The 24,935-nt window shown below is 40.4% G+C and overlaps 1 protein-coding gene across 11 annotated transcripts in view; it reads left to right on the forward strand.

The window, feature by feature from the left end:
- The window catches only part of KIAA1217 (KIAA1217 ortholog), a 469,454-nt gene that overhangs the window by 306,138 nt on the left and 138,381 nt on the right, over positions 1-24,935 (forward strand). For 7 of the 11 annotated variants that reach the window (XM_060782396.2, XM_060782395.2, XM_060782391.2 and 4 more), the window contains one exon: positions 14,118-14,198. The exons of the other annotated variants lie outside the window; for them this stretch is intronic. In XM_060782396.2, coding sequence (XP_060638379.2) covers positions 14,118-14,198 — 81 coding nt within the window. The remainder of the gene's footprint in view (positions 1-14,117; positions 14,199-24,935) is intronic. 11 annotated transcript variants of the gene reach the window in all.

Below are 24,935 nucleotides of genomic sequence, written 5' to 3' on the forward strand. Positions count from 1 at the left end.
GGCCCTGAGCAAGTCACATTCTCTCAACCTCAGAGGAAAGCACCCATGAACAATTCTTGCCAAGAAAATCCTGTGATTTGTCATCGGGTTGGAAACCATGTGAAGGAACACAATAGCAACAGTGGTTAATGTCATTAGATCCTACAGCAGTGTTGCCTGAGGGGTGAACTCCATTATACTCTATTTTCAAAATGATAAATATATGGGAATAGTCCACCTGAGGAAAATGGGAAAAACTGCATAGCATCCAAGATCAAACTAGATCTCATTCCTTTAGGGTATTTAGGCCATGCACTGTGAATAAAACTGAGTCTGGATCCAACCCACTGAAATATATTTTGGTGTAGACATATTTAGAGGGCAAGCATGGCATGTGTGTGGTTTGCACACACAAACAAACACTCACACCCACACATTGGCAATGCCAAAATCATTCCATCTGCCTTTCTGCCTGCTTAACTCCTACTTGCCAATAGCTTATAATTTCTGCAAATATGTCACAAATATCCTATGGCAAGACAATCTCTAGAGAGCCAGAAAGATACAATGATATCAGTGTTCGTATAGGATTCTGGAAGAACAGAAGTTTGAATCCCCACTCAGCCACAGAAACCCATAGAGTGACCTTGGGCAAATCACACTCGCTCCTATCTTAGAGGAAGGCAGTGGCAAAGTTAGTCTCAAAAGTATTTCTGTGACCTGGCAATTGAGGGCACTGTAAACATACTTGTTGCATTTACTTAGAAATTCAGGAATAGAAGTGTTAAAAGTTAGTATGTCTAAAGAAAGCTCTGATTAAATCAAGCCCCAGTTAGTTTTCAAGATATATTTGTCATATGCATCTCATTTAAACAAAATACAAGTGTGATTTCGGCTACTCAAGGTTTAGAAAGCTGAAATATAAGAATAGACTTGGATTTGGGGAGCTGATGACATAATTCAGCAGCCATGCCAGGGTCTTAAAACCAGAAACCAAAAAAACCCGAAAGAGTCTGCTGCAAATAAAATAACTTTCAGCTTCTAATGCTGTGCCAGCTGATAATAATAACTTGCTCTGGTTTAAGTATGGGGTAAGAAGGAATATCCAGCTAATTGCATTTAAAAATATTACTAGTGAAGACAGATGTTTGTCACTTTTTGTTTCCTGTTATTTTTTGGCTGTATGCTGTTAAGAATGGAAACTATTTTGACATTGCGGATTCATTTTGATATTGTGGATTCCATAGCATCGAGTCATGGCAGCTACAGTGATGTCAAGCTGCATTAATTCTACAGTGTAGGTGCATCCTAAGTCTCAAGGTGTTAAAAACTGTGATTTTATTTTTCCAGTTATCCCAACATGTTTTGGCCTAGTAATATTCAGTTGCCTTCTTCAAGGGACTGCAACTCTAAAAATGACTACAGGAATCCATCTGCAGGATTCTTAAAATACTTGAGTAGATTTTAGAGTGTGAGAGAGGATGGTTTGGGACGGAAGAGGCTTTCTCTTATTGCTCTTCTGAAAGCTGTTTGCACAACTGCTAAGACAGCCCAGGATACTGATAATAGAATCATAGAGTTGGAGGAGACCTCATGGGCCAGCTAGTCCAACCCCCTACCAAGAAGAAGGAAAATTGCATTCAAAGCACCCCCGACAGATGGCCATCCAGACTCTGTTTAAAAGCCTCCAAAGAAGGAGCCTCCACCACACTCCAAGGCAAGGATTATAGTTGACAAAGTGGACAGCATCTATGGCTGCATTGAAAGTGGTACTTTTCTGCACATACAAACATTTTAAGGAATTGCACATAAGATTAGTAATACTAAAAGTTAGCAAGTTTTAAAAATCTGGATTATCTGTTCTCCAGATATTTTGATCTACAGTTCACATAAGCCTGAAGTACTGGCCTTACTGAGCAGAATTTGTGGGAATTATAGACAAAAGTATCTGGAGAGAATCAAGCTACCCTACTTGAAGTACTTATCCAACAACAGCATTCTAGGGTGGTTACTTAATATTAGGTCACTTACTATTAGGAGACTTGATCTACAAAATGAAAGAGTGAAACATGTATGAAGAAAAATGTTTCTTGTACATTGTGGTGACTGTCCATTAAAGATAATTTTCTTCTTGATGAAGAGATGAATGAGGAGTGACATGATGGCACTGTTCAAATACCCCAAAGGCCTTCACAATAAGGGGCTGGCAGGCTTTCTCTCTTCTACCTCTAAGGGATCTATTGGTTTTAATTTCAGGAGAGTACATTTTGACTGAACTTCAGAAGGAGCAGATTGGCAATGGGGCCAGTTGCCTAGAGAGGTAGTGGGTTCTCCTACTCTGGACAGCTACCTCCTGGGATTGATTAGATGGAGATCCTACATTAAGCAAACGGTTGGAGTCGGTGGCCCATGACACCCCTTCCAGCTGTATGTTTCGATGAGAACATGCAAAACACAGATACAGTTGTCTCTTTGGGCAATAAAGCAGAAATAGCACACATTCCTGTTCCCCTGTTTTTTGACCCAAATTTCTGAAGAGCTTCTGTTTTCAGAACAATGCAAATGAGTTACAGCCATTCCTTCATATTTCACAATTGCCTCGCTTTTGTCTTGGTTTGTTTTGTTTGCCTGGAGCAAACATTCTACAACTTAATGGAAACTACCCAGTATCTCCCCCCACCCCCACGCATACATACACTTTTATCCTGGAATGTATATCTCTTTGTTTGTTTGAGCCAAATAAAATAAAATAGTCTGCTTTTCCCAAGACATATGGTTCCCACAGGACATCTAAGCCAACCAATCTTATATTTTAGTTGAGTTGGGGAAGGGTATACACCATCACTGTGCCAGTAAAACAGCCACCATATGATGCACAAGAAACATTAAGACTGTGAAAATTGTGGCCTCCGATCCCAATCAGATCCAGAAAATATAACAAATGGTCAGGGATTATAAGAGTTATAATCATATGTATTTGAATGATTGCAGCAGTGTTCCTCAACCTTACTAATGCCACAACCCCTTAATATAGTTCCTCATAAAATTATTTTTGTTGCTACTTCATAACTGTAATTTTGCTACTGTTAAAAATTGTAATGTAAATACCTGATATGCAGGATGTATTTTCATTTATTAACTGGAACAAATTTGGCATAAATACCCAATACACCCAAATTTGAATACTGGTGGGGTTGGAGGGGGATTAATTTTATCATTTGGAAGTTGTAGTTGCTGGGATTTATAGTTAACCTACCATCAAAGGGCATTCTGAACTCCACCAATGATGGAATTGAACCAAACTTGGCACACAGAACGCTCCTGACCAACAGAAAATACTGGGAGGGTTTGGTGGACATTGACCTTGAGTTTTGGAATTACAGTTCACCTACATCCAGAGAGCACTGTGGACTCAAACAATGATATGGACCAAACTTGCCATGAATACTAATATGCCCAAACATGAACACTGGTGAAGTTTAAGAAAAATAGACTTGACATTTGGGAGTTGTAGTTGCTGGGCTTTATAGATCACCTACAATCAAAGAGCATTCTGAACTCCACCAATGATAGAATTGGGTCAAACCTCCCAAACGGAATGCCCATGACCAACAGAAAATACTGCATTTTCTGATGGTCTTTGGTGACCCCTCTGACACCCCCCTTGCGACCCCCCCCCCCTCCCAGGATCCCAATCCCAAGGTTGATTTAAAATGGAGAGATGCACACACTCCACTCTTGGAAATACCACTAATCAAGTGCTATGCTCATGAGAGGACCAAAGAAGAAATTTGATTGGCTTGCATCGTAATTCAGTTGACACTTTCTCAATCAACATGCAAGTCAAATCTTAGACTGTTATGTTCACACTTTTCTAGATTTTGTAATGCAGGGAAAACGTGTCCTGAAAAGCATATAATCTCCAGAAAAACTGCATGAAGGTATAATGTTATGCACGTACATACACACCAGGCACACATTTTGTGAAGACCAAGCAAAAAATGTGTACTGATGCATAAATTGAATAAAATACTGGAAAAAATAGAAAATAAGAACACCTATTATGGACAGATTCATTTGTTTCTTTCTGAGGATGATCCCAACCAAAATGCTCCCTATGAACTAAGGGAACAAGACAACCCTCCTGTCTTCTAAGTGACATCTGTTGATTCACTAGACAACCACCTTGAGGGCTCTTAGGCCACAATGTCCGCTGGGAACCTACCACCATATTAAAACAAGCATTACTTTCTTGTCTTATTCACTGGGAAATTTATATTCACCATTGAGGGACACATTTATTTGTTCTTCAGAGGAAGGAGGTTTCTTCCAAGCAGTTATAATCTATATTTTATTTAGGAATAGGAGCTAGAGAGAGAGAGAAATTCTGTGAACAGATCAGGTTGAACCTCCAGGGAAATTCTTTCACAGTAGTCTTTGGTAATAAATAATCTCTCTTTGTGTTAAAATAACATTCAGCGAAGTTCAAAACTGGAGCATCTGCACTTTGGAATGCTCTCCAGGGTCCTCCATGCAGAGCAAAATGCTGAGATTTGCACGGATGAATACAGGGGAGTTTCCCATTTATAATAAGTTGCCGCATCTTAGGAATCTTCTACCTGGGAGCAATCATTATGAGAGGTTAAAGTATCGAAAACCCTGAGGTGTTTGTAAAGCAGAGCTAGTTAATGACTGAAGCTTTGTGTAATGTTTGTAAAGGGACTTGGATTTCCCACTGGATGTCAAACACTATATAAATATATGGTGATTATCACTATGTCTATAGCCATTAATCCTTCCTGGCAGTCACATATCCTGGAAAAAAAACTTCCATTGAATCTCTACAAGGCATCATGAGACTGGGCAATTGAAACAGGTTTCAGAGCATTCTAAACATAGTTCCAATGCTTTATTTATGTATTTATTTATTTATTTTGCTCTTTTGGGAAGTGATGTCATGAGTGTGAACAGGGATTTATCATGTTTGAAAGTCAAGTAACACTGTCATCTAATACATGCTTAAAAGTAAAGGTAAAGGTTTCCCCTTAACATTAAGTGTAGTCAAGTTTGACTCTGGGGGGTGGTGTTCATCTCCATTTCTAAGCCGAAGAGCCGGCATTATCCATAGACACCTCCAAGGTCATGTGGCCAGCATGACTGCATGGGGTGCTGTTACCTTCCCACAGAAACGGTACCTATTGATCTACTCACATTTGTATATTTTCAAACTGCTATGTTGGCAGAAACTGGGGCTCCCCCTGCTCCCCAGATTCGAACCACCAACCTTTCGGTCAGCAAGTTCAGCAGCTCAGCGGTTTAACCTGCTGTGCCACCAGGGGCTCCTCTAAACATGCCTATTCAGAGGTTATGTTCCCAACACTGCAGGTGAGGGCACTTTTGACAGGCTTCCGTGAATAGAAGAGAGTTTTAAGTTAGCTTGGCACGTATAGGGAGTAGAGCTATAGGTTTTTTTGGCCAGGCCACCTCTCACAAACTTTTTAGATCCCATGACCAGGGAGGTTGTGAAAGAGTCTGCCCTTGGGACAAAGCTTGAGGTTTGCTCTCTCTTATAAAGTCCTGAGATTAGGGACAGAGTACTGTGGGTTTGCATACAAGCAAATGACCAGCTAGGGCGAGCAATTGGATAGTGTTGGATTGCCCTCGAGGTCAGATGTTTTGCCCAAGTGAAGGCTGAGGAGGTGGCCTCAGCTCGGTCTGCATCAAGTCACTCCATACACCCCCCCCCCCTTTTTTTTTCTTTTTTGCTTATCCACAATTCACTTAAATAGGCATAGTCAATAAAGTGGCTCGTACTTTACCCAATTTTCTTAGTATGGTTTCATTATTTCATGGTTGGTCATAAAAAATCCACTTAGTTAAGTTGCAGTAAATCAGCCTAGGACTACAGCCTTTATTTGGGGATAAGTTCAGCAACAGCTATTAGACATAGCTATTACACACTTCTCACAGTTGGAAAAAGTTACTTCTTGGAACACAGCTTCTGGCTAGGGGGCTCTGAGAGTTGGTCTAAAAGGTAACCCTTCCCAACTTTTACAACGTTGACATGAAACAGATGCCAGATGCTGGGTACAAGAAGGAAAAGACAGACCACTCAGTTTGTGAGCATTTGCCTGGTTAGACACAACTGGAGGCAGGATGCTGGAGGAAATGGAGCTTAGATTGATCCAGGTAGACAGTTCTAATGTTCTTGGAAGACATTCCACAGAGGTAATTTCATTAGCCTGTTGTAGCAGACAATGGAACATCTCGTGGCACCTTGAAGACAAAACAGATTCATTGCAAATCCTGGAACAGGTTATAAAAGATCACATAAATAGTTACTACTTTAATTTTTGAAGTAATGAGGGCATAACCATTTTTTAATGAAATAAAGCATGGATTGATAACATTACTACTTTGGCAATGGGTGGGAAATGAAGGGAAGGGAAGGAGTAATTGTTGGAATATATTTTATGGATTTCTTAACCATTTTGGAGAAGCACTCGGAGTGCTTCTGTGAGCCGCCCCGAGTCCCTTTGAGGAGATGGTGGTGGGCTACAAATAAAAATAATGATGATAATGATAATAATAATAATAATTATTATTATTATTATTCTACACTGACGAGTTTTTTTTAAGAAAGCCAAAATGAATTAGCAAGTAATGAGTAATGCACCACTATTGGTGCAAGTGGAACCGGGCTGATTGATAACTGGCAAAAAGAGGGAGAAGACGTGGAGGCAGTGACAGACTTTGTATTTCCAGGTGCAAAAATTACTGCAGGTGCGGACTGCAGCCAGGAAATCAGAAAGCATTTACTTCTTGGGAGGAGAGCAATAACCAATCTCGATAAAATAGTGAAGAGACATCACACTGGCAATGAAGATCTGCATAGTTAAAGCAATGATATTCCCTGTAGTGATATTCCCTATGGATGTGAGAGCTGGACCTTAAGGAAGGCTGAGCAAAGGAAGATAGATGCTTTTGAACTGAGGTGCTGGAGGAAAATTCTGAGAGTGCCTTGGACTGCGAGAAGATCCAACCAGTCCATACTTCAGGAAATAAAGCCCGACTGCTCATTGGAGGGAAGGATATTAGAGGCAAAGATGAAGTACTTTGGCCACATCATGAGAAGACAGGAAGACAGGAAAGCTTAGAGAAGACAATGATGCTTGGGAAAATGGAAGGAAAAGGGAAGAGGGGTCGAGCAAGGGCAAGATGGATGGATGGTATCCTTGAAGTAACTGGCTTGACTCTGAAGGAGCTGGGGGTGGTGACAACCGATAGGGAGCTCTGGCGTGGGCTGGTGCACAAGGTCACAAAGAGTCAGACACAACTGAACGAATAAACAACAACAACAAACTGCTGTTGGTATACGTAGAGAAATCTGGCTTCAGCACCATTGTCAGCTCAATACCTTGAATGTTCAAGTCTTTTCTGCAGTTACCTAGCATCAGTCCTTTCCCTGACCCCACTAATATTTCAAAAATAGCCAAGATGTTAGAACAAATTCCTGTCTGGCTCCCATATAGCCTAGGCAAGTATATACTGGTGTATGCTGAACAAAGCCATTTGTTAACTTGTGTCACTGTTGAAACTGATGAGAAGATGACAGGTAGTTATTGAAAGAGAAGAGGAATGCAATGAAAGCCTTTTTAATAATAAGGTAGATACATAAACCTTGTCATTTGGATGATTTGGTTCAAAATAGCTAGCCTCCTTCACCCCCATGGGCAATAGAAAAAGCTTTGCTGTGTTATCAAGCTTCCAATGTGCTGTCAGCTTCAGTTCTAAAATATACTAGTGCAAGAGAAAGATCACAGTAATGCAAAAATTGAAATAAAAAATAACACTTCTGACCTGATATGTAGGGCTTGAACGTGTTAAGTGGCCTTTCTGCTAAATGGATATTTTAAAATATATCAGGAAGAATCATATTAAGCAGTTATAATCCCCACCCCATCCCTCCCCTGCCAAAAAAGGGGATTGAGCTTGGAATGTCTTCTTGAAGCATTTTCATACAAGTTTTCATTTGGCATATTTTAATTTAGTCTGCAATTCTAATAGAAGATCCATATTGGCAAGGAAAGATTTTTGTATCTCTTCCATGTACAATCCCACATTAACAGCTTTCATACTGAACTCTCAAATACAGTGAAAGCTGCTTAGAAGTGTTGTAAGTATTTTAGGAGGAAACAGTCTCTTCTGCTCATCCTACAACATTTTATATAGAAAAGAGAAAAACAAGTAGGCTCTAGTGATGAATGTTAGGCTTAAAACTGGGACTTTGCATTAAAAATACAGCTCATCCATGATCTGTATAGCCTATTAATTTGATGCTTCTGAGGCCGTGCCTCTGTTTTTGCAATCTGTAATATGGAGATAAAGATCAGATACATATGATAATAATAAGTACTATAAAATATGTATGTTGGGAAGCAAAGTTCCTGCACATGTCAATGCTAATCCCATTCTCCCAGTCAATACATCCATTGTATGCATGATTATTTATTTATTTACTTTGCTTGTATACCGCAGTTTCTCAGCCCGTAGGCGACTCAACGCGGTTCACAACAAGAGCAAAAAGTCAATCCAACAACATACAGAATTTAAAAACCATTAACAACATAATATACAGGATAATGACACATCAATAACAACACATTAACATCTCGTAACTAGAATCGTGATCCAATTCGTCATCCATACGTTCGGATAGGTAGCTTGGGCCATATCAATAGGCTTAAAGATTACCATATCAATAGGCTTAAAGATTGAATAAAGTCTGCAAAACACATTTCATGCATGTGTCATATGAAGAGGTAGAGCATATTTCACATGTTACCTGAAATCACATATCTTAGATATTTTCATGTTTCAGATCCTCAAAGAGATTATATATCTGACCTGTGGCTTCAATGAATCAAAGAGCCTCTATTTCCTGGAATTCTCTGTTGCATATGTATTTGCTAGATAGAGATTTGCCAATATGCTGTGTGTGAAATGGGTATCAAAAGGATATTTTGGAAATCAGCATGCCACCTTATAAAATGTGTCCAAACATTAAGAGCAAAATTTGAGAAATATTTCATATTAAGATAATTGAACAGTTGCATCTTCACTGTAGTTCTTAAAGGTTGGAAATTGGTTGCCATGTTTGTTGTGGAATCATCCAGTGGTTCCTTTTGTATTTTGGAGCACTCCAGCTATTGAAGTCATCAAGAAGTGCCCTATATGAAAGGTGTTCCATAGTACATCAGGAGAACATGAATATATTGCTTATCATAAGGATATCTTGAATTTCTAGAGGTTTTTTTCATGTCAGGAGTGACTTGAGAAACTGCAAGTCGCTTTTGATGTGAGAGAATTGGCCGTCTGCAAAGACATTGCCCAGGGGACGCCTGGATGTTTTGAGGCTTTACCATCCTTGTGGGAGTCTTCTCTCACGTCCCTGTATGGGGAGCTGGAGCTGACAGAGGGAGCTCAACCCACTCTCCCCGGATTCGAACTGCTGACCTGTTGGTCAATAGTCCTGCCACCACAAGGGTTTAACCCATTGCACCACCAGGGCTCTCCGGTGAACTCTACATGTGTGAGATAGCTATATATGTGGAGAAAAACATTTTAATACCATTTGCAATTGTTGTATTGGATATACACAGCTTCTTGTTTTTACTCTTCTAGTCTTTCTGCTAAAGCTGGTTAGCAAAGTCAGCATGACTTTTAGGCAGCCATCTCCAGCCCTTTCCATTTTTATTTGCAATAGTGGAATGGGAACTTTAAGCCAAGAGCTTTAGGCTGAAAACACTGACCACTAACTCATAGTTCTGGGTGGGTGTCCAGGAAGCCATTTCAAATTATGATTACATTGTTGTTGTTCATTCGTTCAGTCATCTCTGACTCTTCGTGACCTCATGGACCAGCCCATGCCAGAGCTCCCTGTCGGCCATCACCGCCCCCAGCTCCTTCAAGGTCAGTCCAGTCACTTCAAGGATGCCATCCATCCATCTTGCCCTTGGTTGGCCCCTCTTCCTTTTACCTTCCACTTTCCCCAGCATAATTGTCTTCTCTAGGCTTTGCTGTCTCTTCATGATGTGGCCAAAGTACTTCAACTTTGTCTCTAGTATCCTTCCCTCCAATTAGCAGTCGGGCTTTATTTCCTGGAGGATGGACTGGTTGGATCTTCTTGCAGTCCAAGGCATTCTCAGAACTTTCCTTCAACACCACAGCTCAAAAGCATCTATCTTCCTTCGCTCAGCCTTCCCTAAGGTTCCTTAAGGTTCCCTAAGGTTCCCTAAGGTTCTCACATCCGTAGGTGACTACAGGGAATACCATGGCTTTGACTATGTGGATCTTTGTTGCCAGTGTGATGTCTCTACTCTTTACTATTTTATCGAGATTGGACATTGCTCTCCTCCCAAGAAGTAAGCGTCTTCTGATTTCCTGGCCACTGATTTCCAGTCTGCATCTGCAATAATCTTTGCACCTAGAAATACAAAGTCTGTCATGGCCTCCATGTTTTCTCCCTCTATTTTCCAGTTGTCAATCATTCTTGTTGCCATCATCTTGGGGTTTTTTTATGATTAGATGCAACCCAGCTTTTGCGCTTTCTTCTTTCACCTTGATTAGAAGGCTCCTCAGCTTCTCCTTGCTTTCGGCCATCAGAGTGGTGTCATCTGCATATCTGAGGTTGTTAATGTTTCTTCCAGCAATTTTCACCCCAGCTTTGCATTCATCCAGCCCCGCACATCGCATGATGTGTTCTGCATACAAGTTAAAAAGGTTGGGTGAGAGGATGCAACCTTGCCGTACACCTTTCCCAATCTTGAACCAGTCTGTTGTTCCGTGGTCAGTTCTTACTGTTGCTACTTGGTCCTTGTACAGATTACATTAGATTTGTTTAATTAATTAATTACAGTATTTATATTCCACCCTTCTCACCCTGCTGGGGACTCAGGGCGGATTACAATGCACATATACATGGCAAACATTCAATGCCAGTTAGACATACAACACATGTCTAACATACAGAGAGACAATTTAACATTTCAGCTGAGCCTAGGCTTTTCTGAAGGTATGCTCGATTCCAGCTTGATTCTGGCTACAGGGGGAGCTGCCGCTTCACCATCCATTGTGACACCGAGTCCTTTGATGGAATACTTCCTCATTCTTCTGCACGCTGCTGGAAGGTTTTATGTTGTAATAAATTAGTTTAAAGCGGTACCTAAATTTCCTATTTGACAGTTGCGCCTCTCTTTTGGGCTGCATAGACTAATGGCTGGAAGCTCACTCCAACCCAGATTGGCTTTGAACTCATGACTCAGTCAGTAGTGATTTAATGCAGCTGGCTCCCAGATAGCTGCGCCACAGCCCGGTCCTAGTTCAACTTTATTCATATGTAAGCAATACAATTTTATATTTTTGAAAGTTTAAAATTACATCTTTTTGAACTATCATTTAACCAACACAAGGAAGATCACAGTGAGGTAGAATATGGAGGGTGGGATCCTATGGAATATTGGATAGGTGTGTGCGATACATAGTTTTTGTTTTAAGTCTGCATTCACATGGAAAAACTACAGCTGAATACTTCCAATGTGATTTCTCGAAGTCAAATCAGTTTAAATGAGGCTAATAGGAAAATAACTGATTTAGATATTTGGGACTGTGCTCAGGTTTTCAAGGAGTTAGGCGTCTCATTTTAGAAAACATAATTCCTCACTAAATAGTTTATATTTTATTTTATATAAAATTGTTCCTGGTTCTTTTGCAGCTTATCTCTGTGTGTTCCTTATTTCCAATAAATCATAATCGGCTTAAGTGGAATCGTTTTTCCAAGCTATGAAATCTTTTTCCCAGCAATGTCATGAAGGAGAAGGATAATGGTTTTAGGGAGGGAATCAACAAAAAGAACAGATGGGGGAGTTCAGTGAAAGCAAACAGAGCTTGTATTTGTGCAACTGTCTCTCTTTTCACTAATGAAGGGAAGGGGAAAGAAATACAGCAAATAATGGGCAAAAGTTTGGACCAGCAGGAGAAATTTGAAATACACTCCTCGAAGTTTCATGCAAGAACCGTTAATCAGTATCAAAAAATGGAGGGAAAAGTGGGGGTGCGGAGTGTGCTCAGTGTTGTTTGCCACCAGCAACTGGCTGTAAGATTTAACAAGCTCAAGTTGAAAAATGTGCTTTTGAGAGATCCTCAAGGCACATTGGCAATACATTTTGGGGTGGTTTTATTTTTTTAAAAACACACAAATGCAGCCTTAGAAGTCAGCATGCAAATGTTTCACGAATTTCCTTTAACTTTGTTCTTTCTGTTGGCGCTCCAGGCCGCTCAGAGTTGGTTTTATTTTTGTCTGTGTGCTTATTTGCAAATGTTTTCTCTGGTTGAATTGTAACTGCCAACTGCTTGTCTCATCTGAAGCTCCTGCTTCTGCTCAGCTTTCCAGTTCCTCTGATGTCATAAGGTGCATTCCCTTCCTTGGCTGAAACCATTGTGTGTTGTTTAGTACCCGTTTCTCCCAGCTGGCCTGTGTTCAGCAGAATGAGTGTTCCACACGTCTTCTCCACCCAAAACAGCACAGTCAGGAAATCTCTCTTCTTTTGCACACAGACCGGCAAAATCCTTGTCTGCAGGAAATAGGCATTTGATCCCAATATCCTGCCTAAGCCCTTCCAGAATCAGCCTCCTTCCTGTGAAATACCGGCATCTGCATATTTAAATCTAGCCATTGTTTTTATTAGACTCCCCTTCCATTGCTAATTCTTGGATGGGTTTCAACAGTAACATCTTTGTCTTGGAATTAGGTGCTGAGTGTCGTTGTTAAGGCTGCAGGTTTGAACTGGTTTATTTAAAGTATTAACTAGTGAAAGCTTTATTTTATGGGAGTTGAGTTATAGTGCAAGCTTGCAGGGACTGTTCTGATTGTGGTTTGACTGCATGACTGCACATTTGGTGGCATCAATGTCTCATATGTCCCTTGCTATCTTGGAAAAGTACTTATATATTGTGAGTTTAGTAACATGTTCATGTATGTAAATTTAATCAGTTGGTTAATTAGGCTGGCAAGAAAGAGGCAGCATGTTGGAGGAATGTCACTAAGAAGCCAAATCTCTAGATTTTAGTAAGAACTTTAAAGGAGTGATTTAGGGTGCTGAGCCTATTTCATTGGCAAATGTTGGTACCTTGGATAGATCTTTGGAAATTTAAACTAAAACTGGATTCATTTCACCACTGATATGAAGCTACCACTAAGCAGAGATTTATTTATTTATTTTTTTGGTCATGTCAAGAATGAACTGCAAGTTGCTTCTGGGGTGAGAGAATTGGCCATCTGCAAGGACATTGTCCAGGGGACGCCTGGATGCTTTGATATTTTACCACTAAGCAGATATATATATATATATATATATATATATATATATAGATCGTGTCAGGAGCGAACTGCAAGTTGCTTCTGGTGTGAGCGAATTGGCCATCTGCAAGGACATTGTCCAGGGAACGCCCGGATGTTTTGATATTTTACCACTAAGCAGAGATTTATAAAAAAAAATTGGTCATGTCAGGAGTGAACTGCAAGTTGCTTCTGGTGTGAAAGAACTGGCCATCTGCAAGGACGTTGTCCAGGGGATGCCCGGATGTTTTGATGTTTTACCACATCCTTGTGGGAGGCTTCTCTCATGTCCCCTCATGGGGAGCTAGAGCTGATAAATGGAGCTCATCCACGCTCTCCCCAGATTTGAACCTCTGACCTGTTGGTCTTCAGTCCTGCCGGCACAGGGGTTTAACCCACTGCGCCACTGGGGGCTCCAGAGATATTGAACGGAGAAACCAAATATGAAAACTATTGAATAGTGTGGCTGTATGTTTTGAAAGGGCAGCTTCATAATTAGATACTTCATACTTTCTTTTTATGAAATGCTGATATCATTTAAATTCTTCATTCATCCTTTTAAAAATATCTATTCATTATTCATATCATTTTTGAGGCTGTTGTTCTTTTATCGCTATACATTTCCATTTTCTGCTTGCTCTCCATCTTCTCCTCACTCTCTTTGCTTTGTTTTTGTTTATTTTAATTTGTTTTCTCTCTCCCCCTCCCCTTCCTTTTCTCTTCCCCTCTTTCTGATCCACAGGCTTTGCAGTGCATGTTGGTCTCCTTCCATTCAGAACTTGACATTCAAAGGTACTTGATGAAAATTGAATCCTCTCAGAGAGTTAGTACTGCACTTTCTTTTTTCTGCACTCTGCCTTGGATTGAGCTTGTTGTTTTGTCTTTATCGGAAACGTGTGGTTTTGCATCAACATTAGTAAAATTGTCTCTGATTAAGCCTGGACTTGCATGTTTTGTATTTTGCTTGGATTTGAACTAAGCAGCAAAATGAGTGGATATCTTTTATAATGTTTGTTTTAAAGTGCTGCATGTCTGTGTGGCAACTCTCTGCTTATCAAAAATGGCATGGAAAGGATTTGGAGGTAGATGTTTCCCTTTTCCACAGCAATTTAGACTTCCAAGTAATTTCCAAGAAAATAAATATAGTGTGCCTGGGGGTTTGTATTAAGTTGAGATGCTGTTTTATGTCACGTGCATCAGCTTGTGTTGGACTGGTAAAACAGAAAAGATGCCCAAAGCCATTGCATTTAAAGAGTGTGTGTTTTACAGGCACTTTTGAAACATATGTTCCTCAGCTTCTGTCCTTAAAGGCATTTTGTCTATTCTTTTTCCCCCCTTCAAATCTCTATATAGTAATGTATTTTTAACTATGAAGGCATCCCTCAGTTAACAAAACCTCTGACAGAAAAAGCTCCTTTTCTATCAGACCCCCACCCCATACCACACAGTTTTCCTTTTCATTCTTTGTCTAGCTAGAATATTTAGCAGCATTGACAATGGGAACATAGTGAAGGAGGGATGCAGAAATTTATTTATTTATTTATTTATTTATTTATTTATTATTTCGCATATTTGTTCCCGTCTTTCTCACCCCCGGAGGGGGACTCAGGGCAGCTTCACAACAGACATTCATTCAATGTCAACAACAGTAATAAATAATAATAGCAATTAAAACAATTCATTAAAGCATGCAATTACTAAAACATTTGTTTAAAATCATGCAGATTTAAAATCATAGTCCGGGTCAGTCCATTAACATTCACACAAATTGGGTCTCATTTTTTATTGCTGCCTCTACTGTTCAAACGCTTGGTCCTATAACCAGGTTTTAAGTCTCTTTCTAAAAGACAGGAGGGAGGGGGCCAATCTGATATCACTGGGAAGAGAGTTCCACAGGCAAGGGGCCACCACTGAGAAGGCCCTGTCTCTCATCGTCGTCCCCAGTCGCGTTTGCGAGGATGGTGGTACCAAGAGCCAGGCCTCCCCTGCCGATCTTAAACTTCACAATAGTTCATAGCAAAATGTATATTTGTATATTTTCAGTGTCCAGTTGAAGCAGCATGTCTTCAGTAAACGATACAATGATAACCAAAGTGGGGAAACGAGGATTTTACTGGGCTTCTTAAACTATTTCCACTTGAAATGGTCATATGACTGGTCAAATAAATAAATAAATATTATTATTATTATTATTATTATTATCATCACTTATGACTCTTTTCTGCCTGAGAATTTTGTACATGACCCCAAGTATATAGGCATGCAAAATAGGTATAAATCAAACAATTATTGATAATAAATCAGCATTTGCAAGGCTGATTTTCCTTTTTATGGAGTACAGCTGAAGCATTTTGTGCAAAGTATATTGTAAACACTGCATGTTGTTGCTAACAGATTTGTGTAAAAGGGTGGCATTCAGAAACCTTTTATTGTTGCCAAATATTTTGTTACCCCAACATTGAGTAAAGGAAACCCTATTTCGGTTCGGGACCGACAGTTTAAGAAGCAGTGTTGCTGTACGTATTCCTACTGTAATTGTGTCTGCCTGTCTGCAACAGGCAAGGCGAACAGCAGCTCCCTCCAGAATTCCTCGCAGAACATGCAGGAAATGTAAAATGGGGATAATGGAGAAGCCTCCCTGACCAGCTCCCCCTAGTATCCCTTTTTACAAAAAAAAAGGGGGGGATAGAGCTATATTATTGTCCACCCAAACAGATAATAAAGGTCTCTGGATGCATTTTGGAATAAGCTTTCAATGGTCTCTCAAAAGTTGAAATTGTCTATGCAGGGCTCACTTGATCTAGTTGTTTCATTTCATAAGAGCATATTGTTTGTTTTGGATAAACACAATGTTTGACTTAAAAAGGAAGTTGGAGCCTTGCCAGGATGGTACAGAGCATGGCAACTGCATTTGCCTTTTAACTTCCCTTCCTGCAAGGAGGTTTTTCTGGTGCTGGAATAATCTCTTTTTGGATTCTTGTTTGGAGACAGATTGTAGTTAGTCTGATTTGAAAACGAAGGAAACTAAGTTCACCAAAAATAAAGAACAGAATTATAGTTACTGGTAATAATTAGAATAGACCCACAATATTTCTTCTTTGAGGCCAAACAAAGTAGCACCCTCCTCCAACCCACACACAGAAGGGAACTGGAGTGGAAGTTGAAGATTACTGTACAGCACACATAGCTTTGTCCTTGAAAAGAAAAACATGGTTCAGGAAATTGAGCTAGTGACTTATCACTGTTGTCTTCTTCCTTCAGCAACCTGAAGCTGTTTAGTTGCCTCATTGGGCTTAATGATATTCTACCCATAGCGTTCCTGAATCAGGTATTTATATATCTCAAAAAGCATTTCGTAATCACTTCCTTACCCACCAGAGGCTCTGGAGTGCTATGAAAGAAGACATATAAAATATCCTTTTAAAATAGTAGTTGTACAGCAATTCTAAATATTAATTTGAAAGCCAGTTTCAAAAAAATGTCCCAACAGAATGGTATTGTTTTAACTGCTTGCTAAAAACTCAAGAAAGATGGAGCCAGGCTGATTACATAGTGTTTTACACCTGAGGTCCTGCTACAGGGAGAGTCTTTTTTCAAGTACTCGGTGTATCCGGGTGAAGGGATGTACAGCAAACCCTGAGTTGGGGATCTCAGATTCCAAGCAAGCAGCTACAGGCAGAACGTGTCTGTCTGATATCTGGCCTCCAAGGCTTTTAGGGCTTTCTAGGATGAATCTAGAATGATTTATTGAGCTCAGAAACAAACTGAAAGTCAGTGCAATTGCTTCAAGACCAGAGATGGATGATATTATAGCAACCTCTGTGATAGGAAGTAGAAGGAAGTAGTCAGGATATAAGAAGGGAAAGAAGGGAAGCACATCCAGCATATTATTCACAGGGAAATATACAATGTAGTTTTCACATTGGCATTGGGCAGTAGCACCTCCCTTGTCCCCCTCCCTCCAAATTAGACCTTCCATCCAGATTTATATAAAACTCTCTCTTCTGATCTCCAAGGAATGAAATAAATGCTCATGAGAAACTGTGGAGGCAAACCTGCAAAGGAAGCTTTTGCATAATTAAAATGAAGAATAAGAATAAATGACCGACATATTTCATATTCATTTCTCTATAGACCTTGCGATGAAAGAACGTACGTAGTTTTTGCTGACCATGTGAGCAGGAAGTAATGCAGCAGGCAAGCATTAGATGGGAATAGTCAACGTGGCTGGGAAATTATGTAGGTTTGTTCAATAGAACTCCTGTCCTAAGAATGCAAAAGACATAGGCCCCATCTACACTGTCATATAATGCAGTTTCATCATGTAGTTTAACTGCATTGAATTGCATTATATGAGTCTATACTGCCATATAATGCAATTCAATGCAGTTAAACCAGGTATGGGTAAACCCAGGCCCAGGGGCTGAATGCAGCCTCCTGGGCTCTTTTCTCAGGCCCTCTTCTCTCATACGATCCTATCCTTCCTTCCTTTTCTCTTTCCATCCTCCTTCCCTCACTCCCTCTTTCTCCTTCCCTTCCATCCTTTTGTCCTTCCATCCTCTCCCTCTTTCTCCTTCCTTCCCTTTTGTCTTTCCTTCCTTCCCTTTCCTCCCTCCCCTCCCTCTTTCTCCCTCCCTCCATTCCCTTCCACCTTTTTGCCCTTTCTTCCTTCTCTTTCCTTCCTCCTGGCTTTCCTTCCTTCCATCCAGCCTTCCCTTCCACCCTTTCGTCCTTCCCTCCTTCCCTCCCTTTTGTCATTTCTTCCTTCTCTTTCTTCCCTCCCTTTCTCCCTCCTTCAATTCCTTTCCACGCTTTTGCTCTTCCTTCCTTCTTTCTTTCTTTCCTCTGTCCTTCCTTCCATCCATCCATCCATCCATCCATCCATCCATCCATCTATCCATCCACCCTTTTGTCCTTCCCTCCCTTTTGTCTTTTCTTCCTTCTCTCTTTCCTTCCTTCTTCTCCCTTCCCACCCTCTTTCTCCTTCCATCCTTCCCTTCTACCCTTCCTTCTCCTTTTCCTTCCTCCTTCCCTTCTACCCTTTTGTCCTTTCTTCCTTCCTCCTTCCATCTTTCTTCCTTCTCTTCCTCTTTCTCCTTCTTTCTTTTCTTCCTTCCTTCCTTCCGTCTTTCCTCCCTCCTTCCCTTCCTCCCTCTTTGTCCTTCCATCCTTCCTTTCCTCCCTTTCACCCTTCCTTCCTCCTCTCTTTCTTTCCAGTTTCCCTTCTTTCCCTCACTGGCCAGCCAGTCCTCCTAGTAGGGAGTGCTAGCATGTGTAATGTAATGGACTTCAACTTCTGACATCCACAACCAGCCTAGCCAATAGAGAACATGCAGTGCAACATCTCAGGGCGCAAAGTGTAGAAGTATTATTGAACAGTCATTCCCACTTCTCAGGAAACGGTGCAGTTCAAGAGCCTGCTTACCAGTATTTCTAGGCTTAATTCTCAAGAGTTGAGGAGGAAACCATGCAAGTTAACCTGCGATAACACTGATCTATGTAGAGCAGATGGGGCCTAGGACAAACATTTTTCCACTTTGATTCCTTCTCTCTATTTGGCAGGAAAAAGAACGGATGGATTTTCAAAGTTTGCTAAACCTATGAAGTTCAATAGCCTTACAAAATTCTGCTTCCTGGATTTTAGGGTTGAGCAAGCCAGGATTAGCAAAATAATCTTAATTAATGCTCAGATGGTGATTTCAGTTCTCAAATTTTAATTGACATTAATATAGCCTATGGCTGAGTTCCAAAGACTTTTCTTTGGAAAAGTATACTGAGTATACTGAGACTTTTCAGTTTCTTTCTTTCTACTGCCAATCCCTACACCTCTCCCCACACACCAACCTTCAGCTGCTGAATTCAGGAGACCTCTGGGTATCAATTAATGAACTATAAAGGGCTTCCCACATGATACTGGGGAACAAAAGGGCCAGGTGTCACTGAATTTGAATGCAGAAGTTATTTATTTGCATGTGTGGGCCATTGTGTATTTCATCTTGTTATTTGCTATCAAATCAGCTTTGACTTATGATGTCCCTATAAACAGGAGATCTCCATGAGTCTAACAAAGTCAGAACCATAGTTTCCTTTACAAAATCAAGCAAGTAGCAATATGGTCCTTCTTTTTCTGTTATCTCCCATTGCTTCCAGTATTCTTGTCATGAATAACTTTTCAATAACTTTAAAGAATAGGTTCTTTTTATTGCAATTTCCAGTGTGAGAGGGTACATCAGATTACAGAAAAACATTTAGACAAAGAATGACATTAGACATACAGATTCTATGTAACTACATTGGATTTAAAATTAAATTGGTTAACAAACAAACTAAGGGGAGTTACATTTTCAGTCACCATTCATGCACATGTACTCATCATCATGCATCCAAATATTACCATATTCTTTTCTCCCTCGGAGAAGCACCTGTTAGGCCAGACCCTGCTTTCCTGCAGCCTGCCAACGCATAGTTCCAAAACTTCCATAACGCCAAAATTTCAAAACGCCGAAATGCCAAAACTTCTTTTCCTAAGAACAATACCAAGGACCAGATCTCTGTTTTCCATACAGCAGAACCTGACTTCCTGCACAAAATCTAAGACTCTAAAAGTGCACTTCTTCCTCTTCCCTTGAGAAAGAAGGCCAAAGTGACCAGACTGCTCCCATGCAAATCTGCCACTCTCCATAATATGCTATCTCTCTCCTTCCCATGGAGCAGCGCAGAGCAGTGAACCAGACTCCTCAGCTCTGTCACACTTTGAGCATTATTAGATTGAGTCTTTTATATGAATATTCTGCTGATGTAGTCCCAAAGTTGTAAATTAATGATAGGCGTCTTCCATCCTAGCTCCATCTCAGTTTCCTGGCCAGGTGTTGATTCTTCTTGATTGGTGTTGATCTTATGTTGACTTCCTTTTTAACATTGTAAACATTCATGTTATCATTGTCCCAGTTCTTATCAGAGTTTACTTTTCAGTTCTTATTAGCAACTTTTAATTACAGTCCAGCAAGCAGGTAGTTAGTCATTGTATGCCTTGGTCTTTTACTGGTGTTTCCAAAATTATTAACTCCATCCATAAATCCTTCCATTCATACCATATATCATATTAAGTTCACATTTATTAAATCTGCACATTGAATTTCTTATTACAATATCTCCAGTGTTATCATCTTTTCCTCCGAGTTGTGATGTCTCACAATGTGCTTAAAGCACAATAGTCTCAGTTTGATCATTTTGGTTCTAGAACAAATCCTAGCTTGATCTGCTCTAATATTTATTTTTATTGTGTTGCAGTCCACGGTGTCTGTAGACCTTTCCTCTAGCACACTTTAGATGGCTTCATTTTCATCCTGGCAGCTTTCTTCATTGTCCATTTTTACCACTATACATAGAAGTTGGAAATAAGGTGGCATGTTTGATCCTGACTTCAGTATTTAATAACACAACTTTATACTTTAGGATCCTATCTAGTTCCTTCATAGCTGCCCTTCCAAGTCCTAATTTTCTTCTCACTTCTTGACTACTGTCTCTATTTTGATTAATGACATGATATAGAAAAATCGTTAACAATATTGGTATCTTCATAATTGATTTTTCAGTTATTCATCTGTGGTCATGATTAGTGTTTCCTTTATATTCATCTTTAGTCCTGCTTCTGCACTTTCTCTCTTAAGTTGAGGTTAGCTGGTAGCAATATGGTGTCATCTGCATACACAAATTGTTGATGTGCCTTTAGATTTTACACCTTCCTTCAAAGCTAATTTTACTTTATTTATGACATGTTTCATATATACCAGTAAATTTAACAGAAAAGTTGATAAAACATAGCCTTTTCAGGCCTTCCTTCCAATTTTTCCATGATCTGTCCTGAGACTAATCTATTGTCCACAGTGTTAGCAGTAGATCAGTACAATCAAATATTTTGTTATCCCAATCTATAATGATGAAGATGAAACTCAGCTATAGAAAAAATATCAAACAAATATCTCTAAACAAGTGGAAGGAAAAAGAAATCTTAAAACATTATGTCTCCAAACTCTTGTGAAGTGTTTTAATTAGGACAATAGTAACTTGATCAATAATTAAAGGCAGTGAAGGTTGTACTTCATCATGGGGCGGAGATGACTTAGAATTGAGAATCTCTCAAAACGTGGACTTGTTAGTAAAAGATGGAAGTAGGTCATAACCTGGGTTTATGGTGAATGAGAACTTAATGGGGGTTCTCATAATTGTAACTGTAGTAAATCATAAGGGAATTGCTGTGATCTGCAGAAAAATTCAAAATATTTGGGTAATGAAAGGTTCAGATACCATCTCATGAGGCGGTGTTGGGGAGATACAGGTGTTGCACATTCCTGAGCAGGAGAAAGATCCAGGAATAATGTTTGCAACCTTAGCTTTTTTGCCCGGAAACCATTCTGAAGGCTGGTGTTTTCATGTATACTTTTGTTTAAATGTTCAATCTGATGAGACACAAATACACACAACTGTTTGAGTATAGTTCTTGGGCCCAGGGACCAGTACGCATGTTTTCACCTACTCACATGTTCTCTCTATGAATTTTTAGGTCCTATATAAGGAAGAGTTAACACCACAGGGTGTTAACTCCTCTCTATGCTATATTATATTTGGCTGGAGTTACACTTAAAATAGGGCCCCCTGGTGGTACAGTGGGTTAAACTGCTGAGCTGCTGAACTTGCTCACTAAAAGGTTGACAGTTCGAATCCAAGGAGTAGGGTGAACTCCCGCTGCTTTGCCCAGCTTTTGCCAACCTAGCAGTTCGAAAACATGCAAATGTGATAGATTAATAGGTACCATCTCTGTGGGAAGGTAATGGCACTCCATGCAGTCATGCTGGCCACATGACCTTGGAGGTGTCTACGGACAATGCCGACTCTTCAGCTTAGAAATGGAGATGAGCACCACCTCCCAGAGTCGGACACAACTAGACTTAATCAGGGGAAACCTTTACCTTCACACTAATTCAACTTGAGAACAAATCTACAGAACCTATCTTGTTTGTAACTTGGGAACTGCCTGTACATGACTGCAAGATCATTAAGCCACTCAAGTTTTCTACAGTATTGATTAAATCATAATCTCTTACTTCTCTTTCCACAACAACCAGAAAAAAACTGTATGCCAAGGGGAAGCTCTGCTGATCTATGTGGCAGCCATGTGAGAGAGCGGCAGAACGCTTCTCCCATTGGGTTTTGCATTCCACTGCACAATGTCTCCCTCTTCTACTTTCATTAGCCTTCATTAACACAGTTGCCTGAGTATTGTGTTTTGTGAAATGGCATGATTTTTCTCTGCCTTTCCTTCTCTAGCCCCAAAACAATGTTCATTGAATACTTCACATTACTGGCTTCCTGCTCAACTCATGATAATAAAATAATAATATATAAAAAAGAAAAATGAGTTGGGTCACCCTGCTGCTAAGTATCTGAAGTTTTTCCTTCAAGGCTTCAGTCCATTTCTGTTTTCACAGCTGAAAATCAAGATTGGTGTGAGGATACCTCCCCCCCGCGCCCCGGGTGTGCCTGTGTGTGCTTACACAGAAAGAAGCTGGTTGAATATATATGCAGGAGAAAACCACAGCAAATATTAACTGCCTTATATTGAAGGGAGTAATGGAATTTAGATTTGACGTAGTTGCCTTTGAGTAATTTCTGATGTATGGTGGCCCACAAGCAAACCTATTATTTTGTTTTCTTGACAGAATTTGTCCAGATGATGTTTGCCTTCAACATCCTCTGAGCTGAAAGACTATGATCATCCAGCAGTTTTCCATGGCCAAAGGGTTTTTCACCCTGGTCTCCCAGGGTCCAAATTCAACCCTCAAACTGCTACACCATGCTGGCTAGACTATGGTTCCTATAACCCCCTAGCCAGCATGGCCAGTGACTAGTGATACTGCTTAGCAGGAGTTTTGAAATTGGTGTCCAAAAAGCAAATTTTCCAGGTTAGAATTTGGATAGAATTTGCGAATTGTTCACCTTCACTGGACTGCAGCTGAAGTATATTTGGATAATTCTGGACATCAAGATCAGAATTCTGTTGATGTATTATACTGTCATAATAGCCTAAATACTGTAAAGGTACTGGATCCTATCTCATCTTGAGAGCCCATTGGGATTAACTCTGTGTAGCTCTTGGATGAAAGACCACAAGGTGTTGCGGGTTATAATTTAAAGGACGTAACTGACAAAACTATCTTTGAGTACGCCTTGCTGAGAAAAACCCAATGAAATTCATGGGATCACTATAATTTGACAAATGACTTGAAGGCACACAGGCAGGGATGTAGCTGGGGGGGGGGGGGGGGTTGAGGGGCTTCAGCCCCCCCCCCCCCCCCAAATTCTCAGGGTGGTCCGCAAGAAGGCCTTACTGGTACATTATTTAAACTGTTATGTTTATTCATAACATGATCTGATCACCATGCTCAATATATCCCATATGCATGGGGGTATTGGGGTAACAATACAAAAGGTTTGCTAGGGTAGACCCTCTTTCACTCAGACTCAGCCTCCCCCCCCCGAATCAAACTTAGCCCCTCCCGAAACAAAATCCTGGCTACGGGCCTGCACATAGGCACACATTATGTTGCCATGACTATGCCTGAATAGACAGTGGCAGCAGGATGGAAAGGCTGCAAGTATCACAGCATGAATGAACAAAAAGCAGTAGAGAAGTGGTTCTCAACCTGTGGGTCTCCAGGTGTTTTGGCCTATAACTCCCAGAAATCCCAGCCAGTTTACCAGTGGTTAGGATTTCTGGGAGTTGAAGGCCAAAACATCTGGGGACCCACAAGTTGGAATAGAGAAATGATCTACTCAGAGCAAGCAGGTTTTGTCTCCCAAACTATTCTACCATGCCTTTGTCCCTGCACATGCAGTAGATGCATTCCAAATTTGGCTTTATCAACTGGGAAGGGGGATAATGATCTCAGTCAGGAATTTAACATCTGTCCCCTTGTTGTGACATGTCTTGTTGGGCTTTAGACCAGTGGTTCCCAACCTTTTTTTGACCAAGAACCACTTTGACCAGGGAACACTCTCCAACATTACGAATCCATTTTTGGTCAATTTTAGAATTGGTTTTTATTTGGGGTTCTGTTTCAGAAAATTGCATTGGATAGACCACATCAGCTCCAGTTCCTGATACAGAGCATATACCATCCAGTAGTCGCCACCTGCTTGCTCACAGAAAACCATATTTAATGATCTAGAGCTGATGTGGTAGTAGTAATCTTTTGTAGGTAGTCAGCCTCTTCCCTCCTGACATCCTTGTTGTCTCCGCACTATATGAGGGTTCCATGAGACCAGTCACTCTCATTGCTGCATGGTTTCAAGGCAAATGTGTCGTAATGGTAAAGCCATGGACCATATTTTCGTTCTTGCGGACAACTGTTGGTCCACGGACCACAGGTTGGGAACCGCTGCTTTAGACTTTAAGAAGCCACCTCCCTCTGCGGTGAGGGAACCTAATAAAGAGGCCTATTGGTGGAAGCCAGAAGATTTTGTAGTTGTCTTCCTGATATGGCTGGTTCTTTTGTCAAAA

This window comes from Anolis sagrei, chromosome 6, assembly GCF_037176765.1.
Source record: "Anolis sagrei isolate rAnoSag1 chromosome 6, rAnoSag1.mat, whole genome shotgun sequence".
Taxonomy (NCBI): domain Eukaryota; kingdom Metazoa; phylum Chordata; class Lepidosauria; order Squamata; family Dactyloidae; genus Anolis; species Anolis sagrei.